The following is a 21,709-nucleotide window of genomic DNA, read 5'->3' as shown; positions in this document are numbered from 1 at the left end:
CAGCTGAAAATGGTTGGGCCAAGGACTCTTCCCTGAGGAAATCCTGCAGTGATGTCCTGGAGCTGACTGACCTCCAACAACCACAGCCATCTTCCTTTGTGCTTGGTATAACTCCAACCAACGGACAGTTTTCCCCTTGATTCCCATTGACTCCAGTTTTGTTTGGGCTCCTTGATGGCACACTCTATCAAATGCTGCCTTGATGTCAAGGGCAGTCACTCACCTCAGTTCGGGAGTTCAGCTCTTTTGTCCATGTTTGAACCAAGGCTGTAATGAGGTCAGGAGCTGACTGGCCCTGGCGGAACCCGAACTGGATGTCAGTGAGCAGGTTATTGCTAAGCAAGTGTCATTTCATGGCACTTTTGATGACCCCCTTCCATTATTTTACTGATGATCGAGAGTAGACTGATGGGGCAGTAATTGGCCTGGTTAGATTTGTCCTGTTTTTGTGTACAAGACATACCTGGGCAATTTTCCACATAGCCGGGTAGAAGCTCGTATTGTAGCTGTACTGGAGCAGCTTGGTTAGGGGTGTAGCAAGTTCTGGAGCACAAGTCTTCACTATTATTGCTGGAATGTTGTTAGGGCCCATAGCCTTTGCAGCATCCAGTGCCTTCAGCCTTTTCGTGGAGTGAATCAAATTGGCTAAAGACTGGCATCTGTGATGCTGGGAACCTCTGGAGGAGGAGGCTGAGATGGATCATCCAATCAGGCAGTTTTGCCTGAGGATTGTTACGAATGTTTCAGCCTTATCTTTTGCACTGATAGGCTCCTCCATCTTTGAGGATGGGGATATTTGTGGAGCTGCCTCCTCCAGTGGGTTGTTTAATTGTCCACCACCATTCACGTCTAAATGTGGCAGGACTTGCAGAGCTTAGATCTGATCCGTTGGTTGTGGGATCGCTTAGCTCTGTCTATCACTTGCTGCTTAGGCTGTTTGGCACGCAAGTAGTGTTATAGCTTCACCAGGTTGACACCTCGTTTTTAGGTATGCCTGGTGCTGCTCCTGGCATGCCCTCCTGCACTGTCCATTGAACCAAGGTTGATCCCCCTGGCTTGATGGTAATGGTAGAGTGGGTGATATGCCAGGCCATGAGGTTACTGATTGTGCTCGACTACAATTCTGCTGCTGCTGATGGCCCATAGTGCCTAATGGATGCCCAGTCTTGAGTTGCTAGAGCTGTTCGAAATCTATCCCATTTAGCATGGTGCCACACAACACAATGGAGGGTATCCTCAATGTGATGGCGGGATTTCGTCTCCACAACGACTGTGCAGTTGTCACTCCTACCGATACTGTCATGGACAGATGCATCTGCGGCAGGTGAGGATGAGATCAAGTATATTTTTCCCTCTTGTTGGTTCCCTCACCATCTGCCGCAGACCCAGTCTAGCAGCTATGTCATTTAGGACTCAGCCAACTCTGTCAGTAGCGGTGCTACCGAGCCACTCTTGGTAATGGACTTTGAAGTCCCCCACCCAGAGTACATTCTGTGCCCTTGCCATCCTCGGTGCTTCCTCCAAGTGATGTTCAACATGGGGGAGCACTGATTCATCAGCTGAGGGAGGGCGATACTTGGTAATCAGCAGGAGGCTTCCTTTCCCATGTTTGGCCTGATGCCATGAGACTTTCTGGGGTTCAGAGTCGAAGTTGCGGACTCCCAGGGCTACTCTCTCCCGACAATACTGTTGCTGTATCTATAAAGAGAACTTTAATAGAATCTAACAGTAGCATGGTTTAAACATTTGGTAAGCCAGTTTATAACTGTCCAATGTTATTTTAATGGGCAATTGTCTCTCACTGCTGGACTTAAAAATTTGAAAAATGGAACAAAATTGTAGGTTTGCGATAACTTTTTCTATTGATTTGGGATCACCATTTGATACAATAATATTTTTTGAAATCTTGAAGGTTTGTTCTTGTATGTGTTTGCATTCTCTTTCGCTCTCCTCCATCTTCCCTTTTTCCTCAAAAAATGGGCAGAGAGAAAAGAGGAACACATTTTGTATAGACCTGCACTTATGAGTATCTGAGGATTAATGTATCATACAAATTATCAAAAATCCAGTGCTTTAATTTTAAAACTGCTATCTACTCTACTGTAATTTAGAACGAACTAATATTATAAATGCATTGTGTGTAATTTATCCCCTTTTTTAAACAGCTACACAGTGACAAAAAGCAGATCAGTGTGGGTTTCATTGGCTATCCTAACGTTGGCAAGAGCTCTATTATTAATGCACTTCGATCCAAGAAAGTCTGCAATGTTGCGCCTATTGCTGGTGAAACAAAGGTATGTATTATGGACCACAAGATCTTGTGAAATTAAAAATTTGAAAGTCTAACCAAATCCAGTCACAGGAGAAATTGAATGGAAGATTTTTATGACCGCAGTAGATGCTAATTGCTAAGCAAACCAAATCCCAGAGGGAAACTTGGCTAATGTACCATACCCTTTTTTTTTGTATTCTGAAAACAAGAAGAGAATATACTGATCTCAGCAGCAAGAAGTCCAGTAACACTTTTGGGATTTAAAAAATTAAAAGTAAAAATTTTATTAACAAGAAGAAAAAACTTAAGCACATTAGACTGCAGTTACACGGTTAAAATTAGTCTTCCAAACATTCCCCCAAAAAACTCCCTACTTGATCAGACACACAAGTAAACACCTTCCAGGCAATACTCCCTTATGGATGTTTAAATATAAAATCCTGTAATATTACCCAAGGCAAACTGCTGTAGCCTTAAGAAAGGCATACCACACGGCCTCTTAATGTTAGATCCAACCTATTTACTTGTACCTCAAACCCACCGTAATATCTCATTACAAATGCACACCTAACGCTTCTATTCTTTCATGTCTTACTTCCCAGACAACCTGTCTCTAGTACCTTTTCTCCATCATAATCAAATCATCTACGCGCAGAAACACCGCCTTCTTCACGGAATAACAATATTCCCTAAAAATATTTTTAAAAATAACATCCATTCTCACAAAGACCTTGCTGCGTTTATGTGGCCGCTAACATTAAACCTTTTAGTCTGTCTTATTGGTAGAGGCATTGCCTCCAACAATCAGAGTCCACTTGGCAATCAGTTAGCACTCTCTCCTCATGCAGTATAAATTATTGTTCCCTTTACTACTGGTGTTCTTGTGAATTGTCCTGATGACTGCAAGACAAAAATCTTCAACAATATGTCTTTTTCAGGAATACTTAAATAGATTTTCTCTCTGCCCAACTGTCCAGATATTTCAGTAAGTGCAGTAATCATGTGTCACCAATACAACTTGCTCCCTGCTCTAATGACTCAACGTCAAGGTTACAACTGACTGAATTGGCCGAGGTTTTGTAGATGAGTGGTCATTTCACACTCTCAATTTTTTTTTACAAGACTATAATTAATAAGAAATAAAAACAAAAGTGTTGGAAATATCCAGCAGGTCAGGCAGCATCTGTGGAGAGAGAAACAGAGTTAATATTTTCAGGTCAACGTTTCATCAGAACTCCAAAGGCCTTGGCTTCATCTCTTTATGACCCCACCTCAATGACTTTCAAGCTCAGCATGACACTGAGCTCTTCTTCCATCTCCTCCACCTCTGCCTCTGTGTCCATTTCTTTGACCAGGAGTCTATCCCCACATAATGAATGCCTTTACGCCTGCCACTTCCCCCAGCCTCTTACCCTCTAGATCCTTTCATTGAGAATTGTTGGCATGACGTCAACCATCTCAATTTCTCTGCTCATCTCACTCCAACCTGTCCCCCTCTGAACTTGTTGCACTTTGCTTTCCCTCTCTCTTTCCAAAGATGCTGCCTGACCTGCTGAGTATTTCCAGCACTTTTTGTCTTTATTTCAGATTTCCAGAACCCACAGTATTTTGCTTTTGTGTTATATGATTTCTAAGCGCTCATTCTGACTGAGCTAAAAGGTTTGTTTGACATCTAGAAAGTGAAATTTAGAATTTTTTCCAGATCCATAAAGGTGATTGTTATTAGAAGATGATAGCTGGGTGGACAGATTGACTTTGATCCTAACAGGGAATGGCTAGGAGTCAGAGATTTTCAGCACACATAGTTAGCTCATTCTCCAATGTACAATTGGCCATTCAGTTGATGCTATCACCAGGAGCAGTCAGATTTCATAAAGTGCTCTCTTGAAGAAACATCAAAACCCTTGAAGTTGGAGAAGACCTCTGAAGTTACAATTACCAATATGTTTCTCTCCAAGATATTTATCCAGTTTGATCTCAGAAAGATAAGCTGCTTACTTCTACAACCTCCCTTGATATTGTAGATTCACGGTCAGCATCTCAGTATTTTTACATTGAATCCCAATCTTGAAAAGATAGCTGACGTGGGAAATTAACATGTCACAGGAGGACAAGATTGAGATAGGCTGCATTGTGACGCAGTGGAGAAATGGGTTTAGTCTGTTTCTATTTGCCCATATTTAACCTTGGAGTGCTTAACCTGGAAAAATGCTCCACTCTCCAACGCTACCATCTTTCACTTTGAGTATGAAGACCTCAAAATAACTAACTCCCATTAATTGATGAACTTTGACCATTGCCTTGTGTGCTTTTCTGCTAGTGATTTGATTTTCTATAACTCAAATGGAATTTGTGGCTCTTTGTTCAGTTGTAGTTTAATATGAGAATAATTTCATGACAGAAAATGCTACAATAATTTCTGTCTTTCCTCATTCCTTGTTGTAGGTTTGGCAGTATATCACTCTGATGCGACGCATTTTCCTAATTGATTGCCCTGGTGTTGTCTATCCGTCTGGTGATACAGAGACTGAAATTGTGTTGAAAGGAGTGGTGAGTCTAAAACTTTGAAGTAAATTAGCTCTAGAAAAACAATAGTATTATCATTGTAAAGTGAGCCACAAAGCACAAATCTGTAAATTATGTTGATGACTTCCACCAAGGTTGATATGATCTAAAACAGCAGTAAAAAATTCTTTTTGCAAGATGGTAATGATGCCGCAGAACTTTTTTTTGTAATTTTCCTTTCTTAGCAAAATTACTAATGTATTTAAGAAAGAACATTGACAATTTTGGGATTGAACATTTTTTGTTAGAGAAAAATGTAACACTATCTTCTTGAACTTGATCACAACTTTCTCCTTTCGTACTCACTTTTTGGATTGTGCTTTCTGCTTTCCAAAGTGAGACCTTTGTGTTGCTGCTGTTGCTATAAACCATGTGGTGGGGTTTTAAGTATAGTAAATTGAGCTATTTATCTATTTTTCTTCAGCCTCTGGGTCTCCTGCAGTCAGTGAGTAGGTGATGGTAAAGCATTCAGATTTTGTTAAGGCATGGCCTTAATGGCCAGGACTCATTTTCCCTGGATTGTAATGTCTGCCACTAGGTCCCTGTTGCTGAGACCACACCTGGCGTACTCTGCGCAGTTTTGATCTCCATGTTTGAGGAAGAATAAGGAGGTGGTAGAGCAAAAGTTCACTAGATTGGTTCCTGGGATGAGAAGCTGAGTAGTTTGTGCTGATATACTCTGGGATTTAGAAGAATGAGGCATGATCTCGTTGAAACATAAAAAGGTTCTGAAGAGGCTTGGCAGGTAGACACTGAGAGGTTGTTTTCCCTGGCTGGGGAATCTAGAACACAGTTTTGCAACCTCAGGATAAGGGAATAAGCATTTAGGACTTAGATGAACAGAAATTTCCTCACTCACTTGTGAATGTTTGGAATTTTCTATCCGGAAGGGTTGAGTTTGGTCTATCTTTGAATATACTTAAAGCTGAGGTAGACAGATTTTTGGTGTCTCGGATAATCTAGGGATATGGGGAGTGGCAGGAAAGTGCAGTTGTGGCAGATCAGTCATGATATTGAATGGCCAAACAGGCTCGAGGGACTGTGTGATCTACTCCTCCTTTCTATTACGTTCTCATGTTCTAACTGTGCCCATTGAAGGTGCTGCACTTGCAGCCGTACCACAACCTTTGGCGATACCGTGCTGTTACATCATGTCATTGGATGCTCGAGTCCTATGTATGTTTTGGGTGTTACATCATCATTTGATTCCATGAATTACATAGATGTGCAATGGCTAATTTATAACAGCCATTCTGTATGTGTGCTTCCCCTCTGCTGCCTGTTCATGGAGGGATTGACAGCATAAATTAAATTCAGGAGTAGAAGTAAAATCTTGGGTTACTCTACCTACACCACATATAACATAGAAGATTGGTATAAAATCTGTAAAGGACACAGAAGCTGCAATCTCTCTTCCTACACACCACTTATTGAAACTTCACTTGCTTTTCATACAAGCTACATATAGAAGATGCACTCACTCGCTCTTGAGTGATGTGTATAGATGATGCAATCACTCCATCTACATTCAGCACATCTTGGGAGAAAAATTATTTGTGGCTTTGTAATTCTATAGAATTCTGTGATTCTAAGAATTACTAAGTTTAATCATTTAATCCTGATGTAAATCATCACTCTATAGGTTCCTGGAAGTGAACATCTAGTGAAACACGAAAAAGCATGTTTTATTTTGTAGGTATAATACGTTACGTTGAGAATAACGGATTCATGGTAGTAACCCAATTGTGAGGTTTAAATTGCAAAACCTGAGTGTTTAGGTGGAGCTGTCTTTTATCTGACCCATGAATGGATTACTGGATTGCAGTCATCCATGATTGGTTGCTTTGGTCAACTTAATTTGAGGTGTTGTTTCATGTTGAAAGCAGCTGTTAATGTTGAACACAACAATCAGCCTATTCTAGATCACTGATACCCAATGCTTAATAGTTGTGATGTTGTCATTCCGAGCTTATTGAGAGCATTTTATTGTGTTAAAGGCACTGTATAAGTACAAGTTGTTGTAATTTGCTGTTGATCACCAGTGTTTCTATGAGCTTTATATTTTCTGACTCTTTATTGACCGCATTAGGAACCAAGTTAAGAGCAAAACTCAATGCTGACTGGGTTTGGAAGACCCCACCTGCCTAAATTGATTTCTTTCTTCCCAACCCCTCCTCCCCTTACAGGTTCAAGTGGAGAAAATCAAATGTCCCGAGGATCACATTGCTGCAGTGCTGGAAAGAGCAAAATCAGAATATATCAGCAAGACCTACAAGATAGATTGTTGGAGCCATGAAGTGGATTTCTTAGAAAAGCTTGCTTTCAGGATGGGGAAGCTTTTGAAGGTGACTTTTTATCACTCATTCCAGAATTACTAACTATTATACCTCGTTTTGAAACACACAAAGTGAATAATATCTTGTTCAAATGTAGTCCACTAACCTGTAGGCAGAGAGAATAAAGGTGTACCTCATAATTGCCAGCTCCAAAGTGCAAGCTCAGAGAAACTGGTAACTGGCAAACTACTTTCAGTGTGGGACATGATTTGTGGTAGAAAAAAACTGTTCATTTTCCAAATTTTAACAATCCCTGTGTTTCTCAAGTGGTTAAAGGCAAAGAGGCTTGATGTTACCAACATTTAAATATCCTGTTTTAGCATACAAGGACAACTGGTTTACATACAAACTTTGACCAATGGTGTCGTTTTGCAAGCCAGTAGTAGAGTGGCGGATTAAGTTTTCACTGACCACTCCATAGAACAGATTTCCTCTGCTTATCTAACATGTCCTGCCAAACGCGCTGGAAGAAATCTGAAAGCAATGAAGTTATTAAAATGACTGTTTTGCATTAATGCTAAATGCCATGGGGCAGTGATGAATACAGTTTCAAGTACTGCTGCTTTTGTTTACCAACTTAACCGTGCAAATTGGAGGCTACAGCCTTTCCCCCTGGTAGGATGACAGTACCATAAAATTATGCCTGGATGGTCTGGCGCAGCTGGGCAGCCAGCTGCTAAGTATTAGACCACAAAGACAAGATAGAGGATGAAAATACAAAAGCAGCTACACTTATATTGTGCATGGTAGGATGTTGGTCTCCAGCTGCCAGTGACAACCCCAGAGATAAGTTGCAGAATCCACAAAGACTGGCTGCCAGGAAATTATTTTTAAGGCAGGGAGCATTGAAAAACTTAAAGGACAGACATGCATTTTTATCAAACATCATCATATTTCCTAAAAATTTCCCAAAGTACTTCACACACAGTGAACTGCATTAGCCACTGTAATGCAGGCAGCCATTTTGCAGTGAAAATGCTTCAAAAAGTAACAAGTAAATTAATGAGTTAGTCTATTTTTGGATGGTGATTGACTGTGGTACGTTAGCCAGGACTTTGTTTCAAATTGACTTGAGCAAGTAGATTGGCCTTGGTTTGAAGTTTCATATGAAAGACAACATCATTGATGCTGTCTTAGTAATGCTCCCTTAGTAATTGCTTCCTAAGTAATGCATTGAAGTCAGCCTTGATTACATGTTGAAGTCTTGGAATAAAACTAAAATATTTATACATAGATTGTGCATCTATATCTGCAAAAATGTTACTTTAGTTTTAAACTTTATCCTATTGTTAACAGTAGTATTATATGTATGTAGCCTGATATGGTTCTCTGCATTCTCTGAATAACATAGTGTGTGTAAGTAAGTAAGTATATCATTGCACATTTAGAAACTTAGTTCATAAGAACAAACTACACTTGAGAAAGAAAATTATACTCACCAAGGGACGGAAAGGAGTGGGTAAAACAAGATATGTGAAATAATTGCAACTTACATATTGCAGTGTTGAACCAGTGCTGGATCATTGTTTGAACATGGCTTTGGAAATCTTTGTCTATAGTGCAGTGCTTTCGGTCTCTTGGTTTGGAATATCAACAATAACTAAATGTTTAGCTGACACAGTTTTTATGCTTGCTTTTTCTTCCCAAGGTCAGTTTTGGTTTCCAGTTTATCACCTTTTATTGTTTTCCAGGGTGGAGAACCAGACATACAAACAGTAGCCAAAATGGTGCTGAATGATTGGCAAAGAGGTCGAATACCTTTCTTTGTGAAACCACCAAATGCAGAAGTAAACTCACAGGTAATGTTTTTTGGATTATAAAAGCTGTGCTCATGAATATAAATCCATGTTGATGGTGTGTATTGTTCATATCAAAGCAATGTAATTCTATAATTTTAAAAAGCTATAATATGTACAGTCCTAAATTGATCCAAACATAATCCAAAGTATAAAGCTTCAGAAACTGAAAATATCAAATTATATTAACTCTTGAAAGCAACAGTAGTAGTCATTTTCAAGTACTCATTGAGTTATTGAAATCAATGACTATTGTTCCAATCAACTTTTGCAAGGCTGCTGTAGTACAATCTGCAGAAGGAAATCCGACTTGCACATCTGATGGTAGCAAGTAAACAAGAATAAACTTGTAACTTTGCATGTATGTTGCCTTGCAATTGTTGACTTGGGCAATTCAGATGGTATAGTATTCCCTGCTTGTTATATTAAGTCCTGTCACTATCGCTTAACACCTGTAGCTTAAACTGTTTTCACATGGGAATCGAACCTCTTGACACCTGCATGGTGCTAGTTTGATTACAGGAGGATATGGAATTTGTGAAACGTTGCATTCCATGTAGAGCAGCTGTTAGGAAGGGAGTTCTAGGTTTTTGACCCAGTGAGTGAAAGAACAGTGATCTAGTTCCAAGTCACGACGGTGTGTGGCTTGGAGGAGAAGTTGCAGGTGGTGATGTTCCCATGCCTCTGCTGCTCTTGCCCTTCTAGGTGGCAAATGTCGTGGGTTTGGAAGGTGCTGTCGAAGGAACCTTGGTGAGTTGCTGCAGTTCATCATATAGATGGTACACACTGCTGCCACTGTGCGTCGGAGGATGGAGTGGATGTTTGAGCTGGTGGATGGGGCGCCAATCAATTGAGCTGCTTTGTCCTGGATGGTATCAATCTACTTGTGTTGTTGGAGCTGCACTCAACCAGGCAAGTGGAGTGTATTCCATCACACTCCTGACTTGCACCTTGTAGATGATGGATAGACTTTGGGGAGTCAGGAGGTGAGTTAATCGCCACAGAATTCCCAGACTCTAAGCTGTTCTTGTAGCCACAGTATCTATATGGTAACTGGTCCAGCTCAGCTTCTGGTCAATTATAACCCCCAGGATGTTAATGATAGGTGATTCAGTGATAGTAATGCCATTGAATGTCATGGGGAGATGGTTAGATTCTCTCTTGTTAGAGATGGTCATTGCCTGGTACTTGTGTGGTGTGTTACTTGCCACTTATCAGCCCAAGCCTGAATGTTGCCCAGGTCTTGCTGCAGATGGACATGAACTGCTTCAGTACCTGAGGAGTCGCAAATGGTGCTGAACATTGTGCAATCATCAGCTAGCATCCACACTTCTAACCTTATGATGGAAGGAAGGTCATTGATGAAGCAGCTGAAGATGTTTGGGCCTAGGACGCTATCCTGACGAACTCCTGCAGCGAAGTCCTAGGACTGACATGATTGACATCCAACAATAACAGTCTTCCTTTGTGCTAGGTATGAATCTAACCAGTGCAGATTTTTCCCTGATTCACATTGAATCCAGTCAGATGCTGCCTTGATGTCAAGGGCAGTCACTCTCACTTCACCTCTGGAGTTGGGACTATAGCAGTGGAACCCTTGAAGACCAAGGTTGGCCTCGTCTCAGTGATGTTGAAGTTTGCAGGACATTATTGCAACGTCCTGTCACTTGTGTCTTGTCACTTCTGCCTACCTCATCCAGGCTAGATGCTCCCATCTGGGCATTGGAAGGAACAAGATTGTATCAATCATTTTGTCACTAACAAAAGATTCGATTACATCTGCATCAAATTTGTGCTGGGTGCTGTTGAAGCCAGCCTAATGGGCTGCATAAAAACAGAATAACTTATCCCAGTTATGTCAAGAAGCTTGAGCTTGGCTGCTCAAGGGAATGTGCAGCATAGAGATTATCTTCAGAACCTTCTCCTGATGTCTTGTTGCTACAGAAATCTCTTTGTAGTCAACTTATTGTGAAATTGATTTTTTTTAAATTGAGTCTTGAATTAATTCTGCAGCTGAATTGAACATCAAATATTTATGGATGCATAATATTTGCCTAAAGACAGCTTATACCCAGAGCACAGAAATACAACCACAGAGGTGTTTAGCACCAAGATTTTTGAAATGTTTGTGTCTTGTGATGTATAATGCAATGATTCGGATCAACTAGATGGCCCTGCAACATGAAACCATAAAGCTATATGATGAGAATTCTCTTCAAGGCCACTGTTTGTCATCTTTCTCTGTCTGTTTTCATTAATTTCCCAAAAAAAATGAATGAATGACAAAATGAATACTGATCTCATTCAGGAGGAATTTCAGGAGGAATTGATGCACCTGACTGGGTGTAAGTTCCTCAATGCCATCAGCATTTGCTGTTTTACAGATGGTAAAATTAATATCATTTAACAACTTTTTTAAAGATAGTAAAGCTATGCAAAAGGTAATTTTAGTGTTGGTTTTTAATATCTGCTTAGAAATTCACAGTCTGTGAATGAATTGTTTCCCTTACAGCAACCAATTATAATTTCAACTCCTAGTAATGTTACAGAAGGCACAAAATCTGTTCTGATAACATATAAAATTTTACATTTATTCATAACATTGCATGAAATACAAGGGTGAAGCAAATTGTTTGAGGAGCCAATTCCTTCTCTTCTGCACTTCATACTTATAAAGAACTATTTACATGAAGTTAGGGCGTAGGCAATCACTTCCAAACTGGAAGACTTGGTCGATAACTAGATATTTATGAATAATCCTGAATTCAGAGTTATTTAGGCTTGAGCTACATATGTCATTATGTATGTTTGTTAGGTTTTTCATTGGTGATTTCGTGTTTAATGGTTGTAATTTTTCACACCAAACCATATATACACTTTAACCTCTGTGTTCCAGAATGCTTAGGAGCAAGGCATTTCTGGATTATAGAATAACATTAGAATTTTTGTCTTTTATTCTTTCTTGGTATATGGATGTCACTGGCAGTGCCAGGATTTGTTGCCTGCCCCCAATTGATCTTGAATTGAGTGGCTTGCTAGGCCATTTCAGAGGGTAGTTAAGAGTCAGCCACATTGCAGTCTATGGATCTGGAATCACATGTAGTCCAGACCAGGTAAGGAGGGCAGATTTCCTTCCCTAAAGGACATTCATAAACCAGATGGGTTTTTATGACAATCAATGATAGTTTCATGGTCACCATCAATATTAAAGATTTATTAACTGAATTCAAATTCCACCAGCTGCCATGGTGGGATTTGAACCCATGTCCCCAGAGCATTAGCCTGGGCCTCTGGATGTCCAATGACATTGCCACTACACCACCGTCTCCTCTAAATGCTTAATCACAAGTGTGTGAACCAAATATAAATATGTACCTGAGACACAAAACATACCAAAACATTAGTGCATCAGCCCATATTTTCAGGTTCATTTGAAAATATGGGCTGATGCACTAATGTACAGAGGTCTAGAATAAAATTGAGCATCATCAACAATTAAGCATTACACTCCTTTAAAATGTTCTTTAAGGCTTGTAAATGCAATGCACTCAGTATACATTTGAAGAAACTTGCAGTTATATCAAGTTTTTACCTAATGTTACAATCACAGTTGATGTTATTGCTGAGCAAGCCAGACCCCAGAGTGAAGTCTGTCTCACTGATTGCGAACCTTTTTTTTTATTGTGAAAACGAGGAGGAAAAGCTACTGACCTCAAAAGCATAAAACTCGAGTAATATCTTTTAGAATTTTAATTAAAAGATTTACTAAAAAGGAAAAAAAAACTTAAGCACACAAGATAAATATTACACAGTTAAAGCAGTCTTCCGGGATAACCCCCAAAAAATATGCTTGGTCCAAAGTACACAATTAAACTACCTTTCTGGCAACAACCCCTTATAGATTTTTAACCATAAAAATCCAGTAAATATTACCTAAGTCAAGGAATTGTTGTCACTTTAATAAAGGTACACCCCACACCTTTTCAGACACTTCCACTCTGATGTAGAATTCCTAAAGGAGGTTTAGAAACAAACTATTTCCTAAAACAAAGACACTCCTGGCTTAACACAGGGTGGCTGCTTCCAATTCAGAACTTTTACAGCTTCTCAGCAGCTCACACACAAAGAAGCTGGCCTTCAGTGGATCCCCCACAGCAACTCTCAGCAGTTAAACATCCCTTTCCTTAAATATCTTTTTCCCCTTTCATCTCTGGTTCCATTGTCCTCAAACACCTCTTTGAAATTCAACTTCAAAGATAAAAATCTTTCATGTTTTCTATTTTGCCTCTACTTTTGGGTCAATAAAATTTAATATACCTTCCCCTGTTTACTCATGGGGCTCCTGCAAGATGGTAATGTCCCTGACTGAAATCCCTTTTGAAATTCAGTTGAAAACTCAGTTTCCAAACTTATCTCAAAATGCAAGTTTCAGATCCAACCTATTTACTTGTACCTCAAACCCACAAGAATATAAAAAGACACATCTCTCATCACACCTAGTCTGTATCCTGTACACCAGTGCTTTCCAAACTTTTGATCCAGTTGCCAGTGCCTGCAAAGCAGAGCCAACAGCCCAGGATAACGAGCCTGTACAAAGCAGACAGGAGCAGAAATGCAGCAAAGTTTGAGGGCACCAGTCGTCATTCCAGCTCAGCCACATGACTTTTTTTTCCGCATTCCGGACACATCAATCAGTCTCTAAATTACACTTACCAGCGATTTGTTGCAGCATTACGAGTAGAGAGTCTGAGTGTTACAGGACTGAGTGAAAAAATTCCAGACAACTGGTGCTTCTGAATTTCAGAGTTCCAGACTGGAGAGGTTACGGTGTATAATATTTGTTTGGATTTTTCATGTGGCTTATATTTGAGCTCATGTTCCACAAAGTGCGCACGTATAGCCTGACTCTTTTTCCTGTAATAGCTTTCTCTCATTTTTTATATATAGCTATTGGATACATTGAAAGTGAACAAAGAACCTAATCAAGTGAAGACGTCATCAGAAGAAGTGAATGTAGAAAGTGAACCAGAAAAAACTGAAAAACCCAATGTGACACAACAAATTGCACAAGTTAGACAAAACTTTGGAAAAATCAACGTGGCACCTGAATTTTTAGAGACAGACCTCCTACCTGTAAACATTTCTGACAATGAAGGGAGCTGCTCAGAGGAAGAGGAGGAAACAGAGGATAGTGAAGAAAAAGAATCACCTGGGGCTGATCTGAATGAAGATCAGAAGATCGATCAAGAAACTAGTATTCAAATAGAGAACAAATCAAAAAAACCAAAACAAGTACTCCAGGATTTGGATGAAAAAATTGCTAAATATAAAAAGTTCTTGGATAAAGCCAAAGCAAAGAGATTCTCTGCTGTTAGGTAAGCTTCCTCCTCCCCTATACAGAATAAATTGATACAAAAAATTGTTTCTTAAGAGCAATATTTACTGAACTTGATGGTATCTGATTAGGTAGGGACTGAACCGTCAGAGCTAGTCGGTGTGGCCTTCCATTCGTTAACGAAGCTTTTAAGGTATTTTTACATAACTTATGGCTATAAAGCACTTTTTAAAAGCCCAAAGGAATTTCAGAGGTTTGAGCAAGGTGGATCCAAGCCAAAGAAAAGATTAAGAAATGTGAGGAATGTGAAGGGGTTTGGAGAGGAATTCCAGAAAGTAGGATCTCAATAGCTGAAGGCACGGCTGCCGATAGTGGGATACACAGGCTGGATTCGGGGAACAGCATGTTTTGGAGGTTGGACGGCTGGAGGATTACAAAAATAGGATAGGACAATGCTCCAGATGGTATTGAAATGAGGACAAGAATTTTAGGGCAGAATTTGAGGTAAAACAAGACGTCAATGTAGATTGTTGAGAATGTGGGTTTTAGGCAAGTGAGAATTTACACAGGATTGGATTTAAGTAGCAAGTAAGCTGGTTAAACATCCCTTTTTTTTTAAATAAACAGGCAAAAGGTTTAGAGACACTTTTATGGATTGGCCTTGCACTCCTGGTTTTAAATTCATCTCAGAATAGGCAGAGGCTCAAAACACAGTACTGCCCCAAATTTGGTACAAAATTGACAGTTTTGCTCAAAAAAAGCCCCTGGACAGTTGACATGTAAGATGGAGTAATATCATACTGGTGTAGTAGAAGATATTCTAATGAGCTAAGAGCTGCAGCAAAGGGGGCATTACACTGCATTGATTCTGAATTTAGAGCCTAAATGAAAAGTTCCTAAACACCAAACCTCACCCAGCACAAAAAAATGAAGTTAAATTTGGTGACCTCTAAATGATGGCAGCCACTGTTAAGTTTGCCACAGCATCCTTGGGCTGAGATGGCAGGGGGAGTGATGGAATTGGTTGGGTTTTCAGCACCAGATCAGAATTGAGTGCCCAGTTCCCTGCCCCCAGACTCATTCAGTATATATGGATGCTGGGTGAAGCTTTGGTTGGGATAGACTGTAATGGCACTATAGGGTGGATATGTAGCCTGCCAATGATAAGTATTGCTTGTTTATGAAATATGGTGACTTGGACAAGGTGCTGGAAGGGTTCCTCCTTCCCCAATGCCCACCCCACCCTGGATTACCAGAAGCCCCTATGGTGACCGCATTCAAAACAGGAAGGGATTAAGGGGAAGAATTTAAAAAGAAAAGTGGCATGTTTTTAGTATAGAAATTTGGAACACTGGTTCATGCTACAGCAACAACAACTTCATTTATATAGTGCCTTTAAAATATCCCAAGGTGCTTTTCTGGAGCATTATCAAAAAGATTTGACACAGCCACATAAGGAGAAATTAGAACAGGTGATCAAAAGCTTGGTCGAGTAGGTAGATTTTAAGGAGGAGAGAGAGGTTTAAGGGAGGAATTATAGAGCTTAGGGTCTAGGCAGCTCAGTGGTGGAGTGATTTTTAAATCGGGGTGCTCAAGGTGTCTGAATTGGAGGAGTGCAGAGATCTTACAGGGTTGTCAGGCTGGAGGAGATTGAGAGATGGGGAGGGTGAGGGTGGGGGGTGGCGTGTGAAAACGAGGGTAGGAATTTTAAAATCTAGGTGTTGCTGCACCAGGAGCAAACATAGGTCAGGCAACACAGGGGTGATGAATTATTGGGACCAGGTACAAGTTAGGATAAGAGCAGTGGACTTTTGGATGAGCTCAAGGTTATGGTGGATGCAAGGTGGTACGCCAGCCAGGAGAGTATTGAATTATCTTGTCTAGGAGTAACAAAAGCATGGATGAGGGTTTCAGCAGCAGGTAAACTGAGAAAGCAGCTGAAAGTGGCAGTGTAAAGGAGGTGGAAGTATGGGAGTGAAAGCACAGCTTGGTGTCAAATAGGATGCCAAAGATGTAATTGGTCTAGCGTGGTTGCAGATAGTGCACAGGGAAAGGGATGCAGTGAAGTGATCGCACAGTTTCATACTGAACCGCAGTGATTTGTCAATCTTGGCTGTATTATAGTTAGGTGTTGACCAGCACTTAGGTGTTTTGTTACATGACCAAGCTTTTGGTCACTTCTGATACCTCCTAATGTGACTTGGTGTCAAATTTTGTTGAAGCGTCTTTGGATACTTTATAAATGCAGGTTGTTATTAATGGAGGGAGAGATGAATTTTAACTAGGCAGACTGTGTTTTCTGATGACCAGTTTCAGCAGTGTGAATAAAGGTCCAGTATGTAGTCATCTGTTTGACTTTTGTTTTGTTTGTGTATTGTTTGAAAATGGAGAGAAAAAAGGTGAGGGTTAGCAACTTCAATGGATAATATGTCCTTCAGTGAGGTTTAGTGTAGTGGTCTGTAATTAATAAAGTGGGCTAGATACTGAACTAATGCACTACATCCCACAGCTGGGGTAAACCTACCTCTTAGGCATTTTGTTTCTATATCATTATCTTGTGTCATCCTGTTGTAATACTGGATAGAAAATAGACCTGTATGTGGGAGAGAGGCTATTTTGCTCAAGCCGTCGTAACTTTTTTCTTGTTTATCCATTTAGCAGGGGAAGTTTGATTGAGCAGTGTAGATGGGAGTTCACCACGTAATCATATGCTTGTATGTGAAATTTCAGAATTATCCACAAGAAGCATTTCTGAGATGTTCATTGAATTATTTCAGTTTTTTAAAATAAGCTTGGGTTTCTTTCATCTTAAAAATCCAGCCTTTTGCCCCATTTAACATCTGATAACAAGTACTATACCCTACTCTAAGTACTGGTGTCATCCACAGCTAGTCAACTTTAATTTAATGGCTTGGAGACATTTGAATAGCAAGGGAATTCATGTATTATTCAAAATGTTTGCAATGCAGAACATCATGTACTAGTTTCATTTCGAGTTCCACCACCCCACCCCCACGCCCCCAAATTTTTGGTCATGAAGAATCTTCCCAGGCTATGTCTTCTAGCAGTCAATTACAAAAGGGAATTGACTCTTCCTTTGCTCAGAGAATAGCCTGTGACTCCGGTGTACAAAAAAGAACCTCTTTTAGAACTATAACTGAGTTTTTAACAAAAAGATTATAGTTGCAGGAGGATAAAATAAAATGTTATTTTATTGCTTATGGCATAATGAAGTGAACCACACGATCTTCATGTTTAGAAAATATTACTTGAATACTTGACTGTGCCCTCAAAAGAGAAACTGAGGGAGTATATCAATCTGAATGTGAGTTTTGCCCATGGTGCATTACCTTGTTCATTTTTTCGACCATTTCCTAACTGTTTATGACCTTTTTTTTCCACCCACTGAACACTTCATTTGTTGCTGTGGTTCTTTATTTTGTCTTTTGGTTCTGTTATATTTTTTAACCAGCCCCAGAGCAGGGCTATCCTTCGGCTCTTGGATGAATCTAGCTTATGACTACTTTCATAGGTGTAGTTAGTATAATTTCTGTAATAACCCAGCAGTTTTTTATAGCCTAGCAGAAGTTAAAACAAAAACTGTAGGAGATTACACATACTTGCAGCAAACATTCATCCAAATTTCAGTGTCAGAATAAAACATGAAATTTAAATTTCGAGAATTTAAATTCTAGATTTTGCTACAGCAGCATATTTTGTTTCTGAGGTTTTCTGGTGCAAAATTCTATCTTTAATCTTTTAGGATTCCCAAGGAACTTACTACAAAGTTGCTTACAAAATCAAGTCAAAAGGCAGCTGATCAAGAAGAGGAATTAACAGAAAAGGGTAAGTTCAGACAGCTTGGGCATCATCAACTTCTCTGCAATCCATTTCATAGAATTCAATTAAAAATATGCATTGTAAAATTTGTGCTGAGATTTTCTAGTAACCACCTATTTAAGTTACATCTGATAAGATGCAGGCGTTATTTTCATTTATGGTCTTCACTTTATCATCAAGAAATAGTGTGAATACACTGATTCATGCAGATCACAAAAAGATGCTGTATTAAGTTTGCTGTTTTCAGTACTTTCAGAGAATCTCAATGCCTTAAATGTATTCTAATTGAGGAATTTCGAACTAAAACAATCATTGGAATATTTACCCTTTGCAATTTGCAGCAATCTGTGATTTCTTTGTTTTGAATAAATTCTGAAGTCATGGCCCAGGCAATATTGTGAAAGAGTGTGGATCACTCTTTCCTCTCCCTGGCCCAATATCAAATAATTTTTTTAAAACATGGAATATGGCTCCTTTTCAAAGGATTGGTGCTTTCTTGACAGGTTTGTGTTTGTTAATTGTGTATCAATTGTATTTAATTATATATTTTGTGGACTGCAGCGGTCCAAAGGCCATTAGGGCTGGGCAACAAATTCTGGCCATGCCAGTGACACTCACATCCCTTAAAAGCATAAATAAAAAAGGTGGCGGGCATTAATTTGGGTTTCACTTGAGCATGTAAGAAGAAACACTTAAAACTGTAGTGTGGTTGAGTTAGGAGCTATATGCTTATAATATTTCACTCTAAGTAAATGAGTAAATATTGCCTCCAGTATCATCTGTTTCCAGATGTCTTTCTGAAGTAGAACATCTTGTGTAAAACTTCTGTTAAACAATTTACAGGTCATATAGTAGGAAAGAGAAAAGCTCAAGAAGAACCTGATGATGCACAACCTCCTGCCAAGCTCTCATCCAAAGAGGTAAACTCTTCTTGTTTTCTACACTCAATTGTATTAGAATGGAGCCTAATAACAAATTTAACTCTCTTTCTTTACTGTGTGACAAATAATTCAAAAATCCTTCTCAATTTACATCATGTAACTTTCTCAGAGTTCATTCAAAAAGATTCTGAAGTTGAATGTGATGATGATTCAGTAAACTAAGTTACAGTTGCATTAAAAGACAGTTTTCGATTGTTGTCAAAATTCTTTTAAGCAGTGTGTAGCTGAGATAAAAACTAACAAACGATGTGAACTTGTGAATCAGTAGTACAATTTCAAAATTTGTGGAAAACAGCAAATTGAGGAGTATACGTAACATTGAGGAGAAAAAAGCAACAAAGTACAAGATACTAATAAACTTGTAGAATGGGTATGTAACTGGCAACTTAATATCAACAGAGGTAAGTCCATTTTGCTATGAAGAACAGGGAAGATACTGCTTGGACAATAGAGTTTAAATAGGGTAAAGGAGCAAAGTGATGCACAGGTACTGATACACAAATCATTAAAAGTAGCAGTACAAGTTAATGCCATTTTTTAAAAAAGCAAACCAAGCACTGGGGTTTGCTTCTGGAGGAACTCTATGTAAAACTTATTTAGGTAAAATGCTGTGTTATTTGTGAATTTTGTATAGATAATCTAGTGGGGAGCATTCAGCTCACTGAGCTGTTGCACTGACCTGTGCAATTTTATATTTGCAGAAGCGAAGACTCGACCGGCTGCAGCACTCGAAGAAGGTCGGCGTTCGATACTATGAAACGCATAATGTCAAGAACAAGAATAAAAACAGAAGTGCATCCAAGTCACAGAAATTTAAAAAGAAACGATAATTTTGAAATAAAATGACTTGTTTCTTCTTGTGCAATAGAAGTAAAATTATTTTTGCACATGTATTGAAATTTAGATTTAACACTTCTTTGAGTACTGGGATGGTGACTCTGTCAATCTTGATTCCTCTGTGGTTAATCACAAAAAAAACATAATTTAAATGTATTGACAGTTATGTTGAGTCCTTGGCTGCAAACTGAATTCACAAGTGCAAATTCTCAGAGCTGCCTGCCCCTAAACTTAACTAGTCTAACAACTAGTGTAGTTCTCTTGTGCAGTGGAATTCAGGGAGGAGGTCATCTTTTGAGGAAAAGAAATAATACCTGGCTTGACTAGCTTAATTCACATTTTCTGATAATTGATTATGAAAAAGCTTTCAGCTCTGCCATCAGAGGTCAAATGTTAAATGTGAATACTGAAGTATTTCTGCTTTTAAAATGCTGAGCTGTTCATCCAGTCTAACTTTGTACCAATGGCAAGTACTCATGTGAAAATTTTGTTTTTAAAAGTGTTAATTTCCTAAAGATACCACTGTTTTATTATAATAATGTTTACCTAATGCATTTACCATTTGGACCCAATTCTGTGGACAGCATCTTAACCTGGCTGATCCAGTAATTACTTCAGATATCAGTATAAAATATCTGAATATTGTGGTGTGATTTTCTTTCAAATTAAGAGGTTATTTTTCTTGATTTTTCTTTTGTAAGTGTCCTTTTTATATTCTGGTAATTTTTCATTGAAGAATAATTTTGGCGACATTTACAACAGAGTATTCTTTAGTCTGAAGGGAAATTATTTAAGTTCATTCAGATAAAACATGGCGAAAGCTTGGGTTCTTGAAAGGAGAGGAATCTGTTTTTAAAAAAAAATCTATATTTTTATCTACATCTATATGTAACAGACACACAAACCTCAGGCTTCACTGCGTTTAACAGTGATTAATAACATGCTTGCAAACTGAAAATACTGAAGATGTTAGAAATCTGAAATAAAAACAGAAAATGCTTTTAGGTGCTCCGATTAGGCAGCATCTGTGAGGAGAGAAAGAGAGTTAACGTTTCAGTTCGATGACCAATCATCAGAACCTTTGAAACGAAAGGTCGTTGACCTGGAACGTTAACTCTGTTTCTCTCTCCACAGATGGTACCTGTTTTCTGTTTTTATTTTGAGTAATATGTTTGATGTTTTTCTTAACGGAGAATTTGCCAAAATGAACCTTATTAAAGTAGATTACTTGGTGCTGTTAAATTTAACCCATTAGAGTAGGTAGCACAATTTGACCTTGACTTTTTCAATTTTAACATCTCTTAAATTTTTTTTTATGGGATGTTGGCCCTGCCTTCTTGAACCACAGCAGTTCATGTGCTATAGTTACACTAACAGTGCTGTTAGGTAGAGAGTTCTAGGATTCTGATCCAGTGATAATCAAGGAATGACTATGTATTTGCAGAGTAAAATGGTGCATGACTTGGAGGGGAGACTGTTTGTGTTCGCATGTGCCTGCTGCCCTTTTAGGCAGTGGAGGACACTGGTTTGAAAGGCACTTTTGTCATGTTACAGGAAATGCGATGGCGTAGTGGTATTGTCGCTGGCCTAGTAATCCAGAGACCCAGGTTCGAATCTCACCACAGCAGCTGGTGGAATTTGAATTCAATAAAAATCTGGAATTAAAAGTCTAATGGTGACCAAACCATTGTTGTAAAAATCCATCAACATGACCCTGGACCCCATGAAGTCTCATGGCAGCAGGTCAAACATGGGCATGGAAACCGCCTGCTGATTACCATGTACTG

At 39.1% G+C, this 21,709-nt stretch overlaps 1 protein-coding gene across 2 annotated transcripts in view; it reads left to right on the top strand.

Annotated features, from left to right (window-relative positions):
- Positions 1 to 19,976, top strand: part of gnl2 (G protein nucleolar 2) — a 46,203-nt gene extending 26,227 nt beyond the window's left edge. For both annotated transcript variants that reach the window (XM_078566965.1, XM_078566967.1), the window contains exons 9-16: positions 2,166 to 2,294; positions 4,718 to 4,822; positions 7,024 to 7,182; positions 8,865 to 8,972; positions 13,917 to 14,344; positions 18,068 to 18,150; positions 18,988 to 19,064; positions 19,787 to 19,976. In XM_078566965.1, coding sequence (XP_078423091.1) covers positions 2,166 to 2,294; positions 4,718 to 4,822; positions 7,024 to 7,182; positions 8,865 to 8,972; positions 13,917 to 14,344; positions 18,068 to 18,150; positions 18,988 to 19,064; positions 19,787 to 19,915 — 1,218 coding nt within the window. In that variant the 3' untranslated portion in view covers positions 19,916 to 19,976. The remainder of the gene's footprint in view (positions 1 to 2,165; positions 2,295 to 4,717; positions 4,823 to 7,023; positions 7,183 to 8,864; positions 8,973 to 13,916; positions 14,345 to 18,067; positions 18,151 to 18,987; positions 19,065 to 19,786) is intronic.
- Positions 19,977 to 21,709: the final 1,733 nt, after the last annotated feature.

This window comes from Cetorhinus maximus, chromosome 21 (assembly GCF_964194155.1).
Source record: "Cetorhinus maximus chromosome 21, sCetMax3.hap1.1, whole genome shotgun sequence".
In the NCBI taxonomy this organism is placed as follows: domain Eukaryota; kingdom Metazoa; phylum Chordata; class Chondrichthyes; order Lamniformes; family Cetorhinidae; genus Cetorhinus; species Cetorhinus maximus.
Note: the sequence above shows the minus strand (reverse complement) of the source record. Positions and strands in the feature narration are given on the sequence as shown.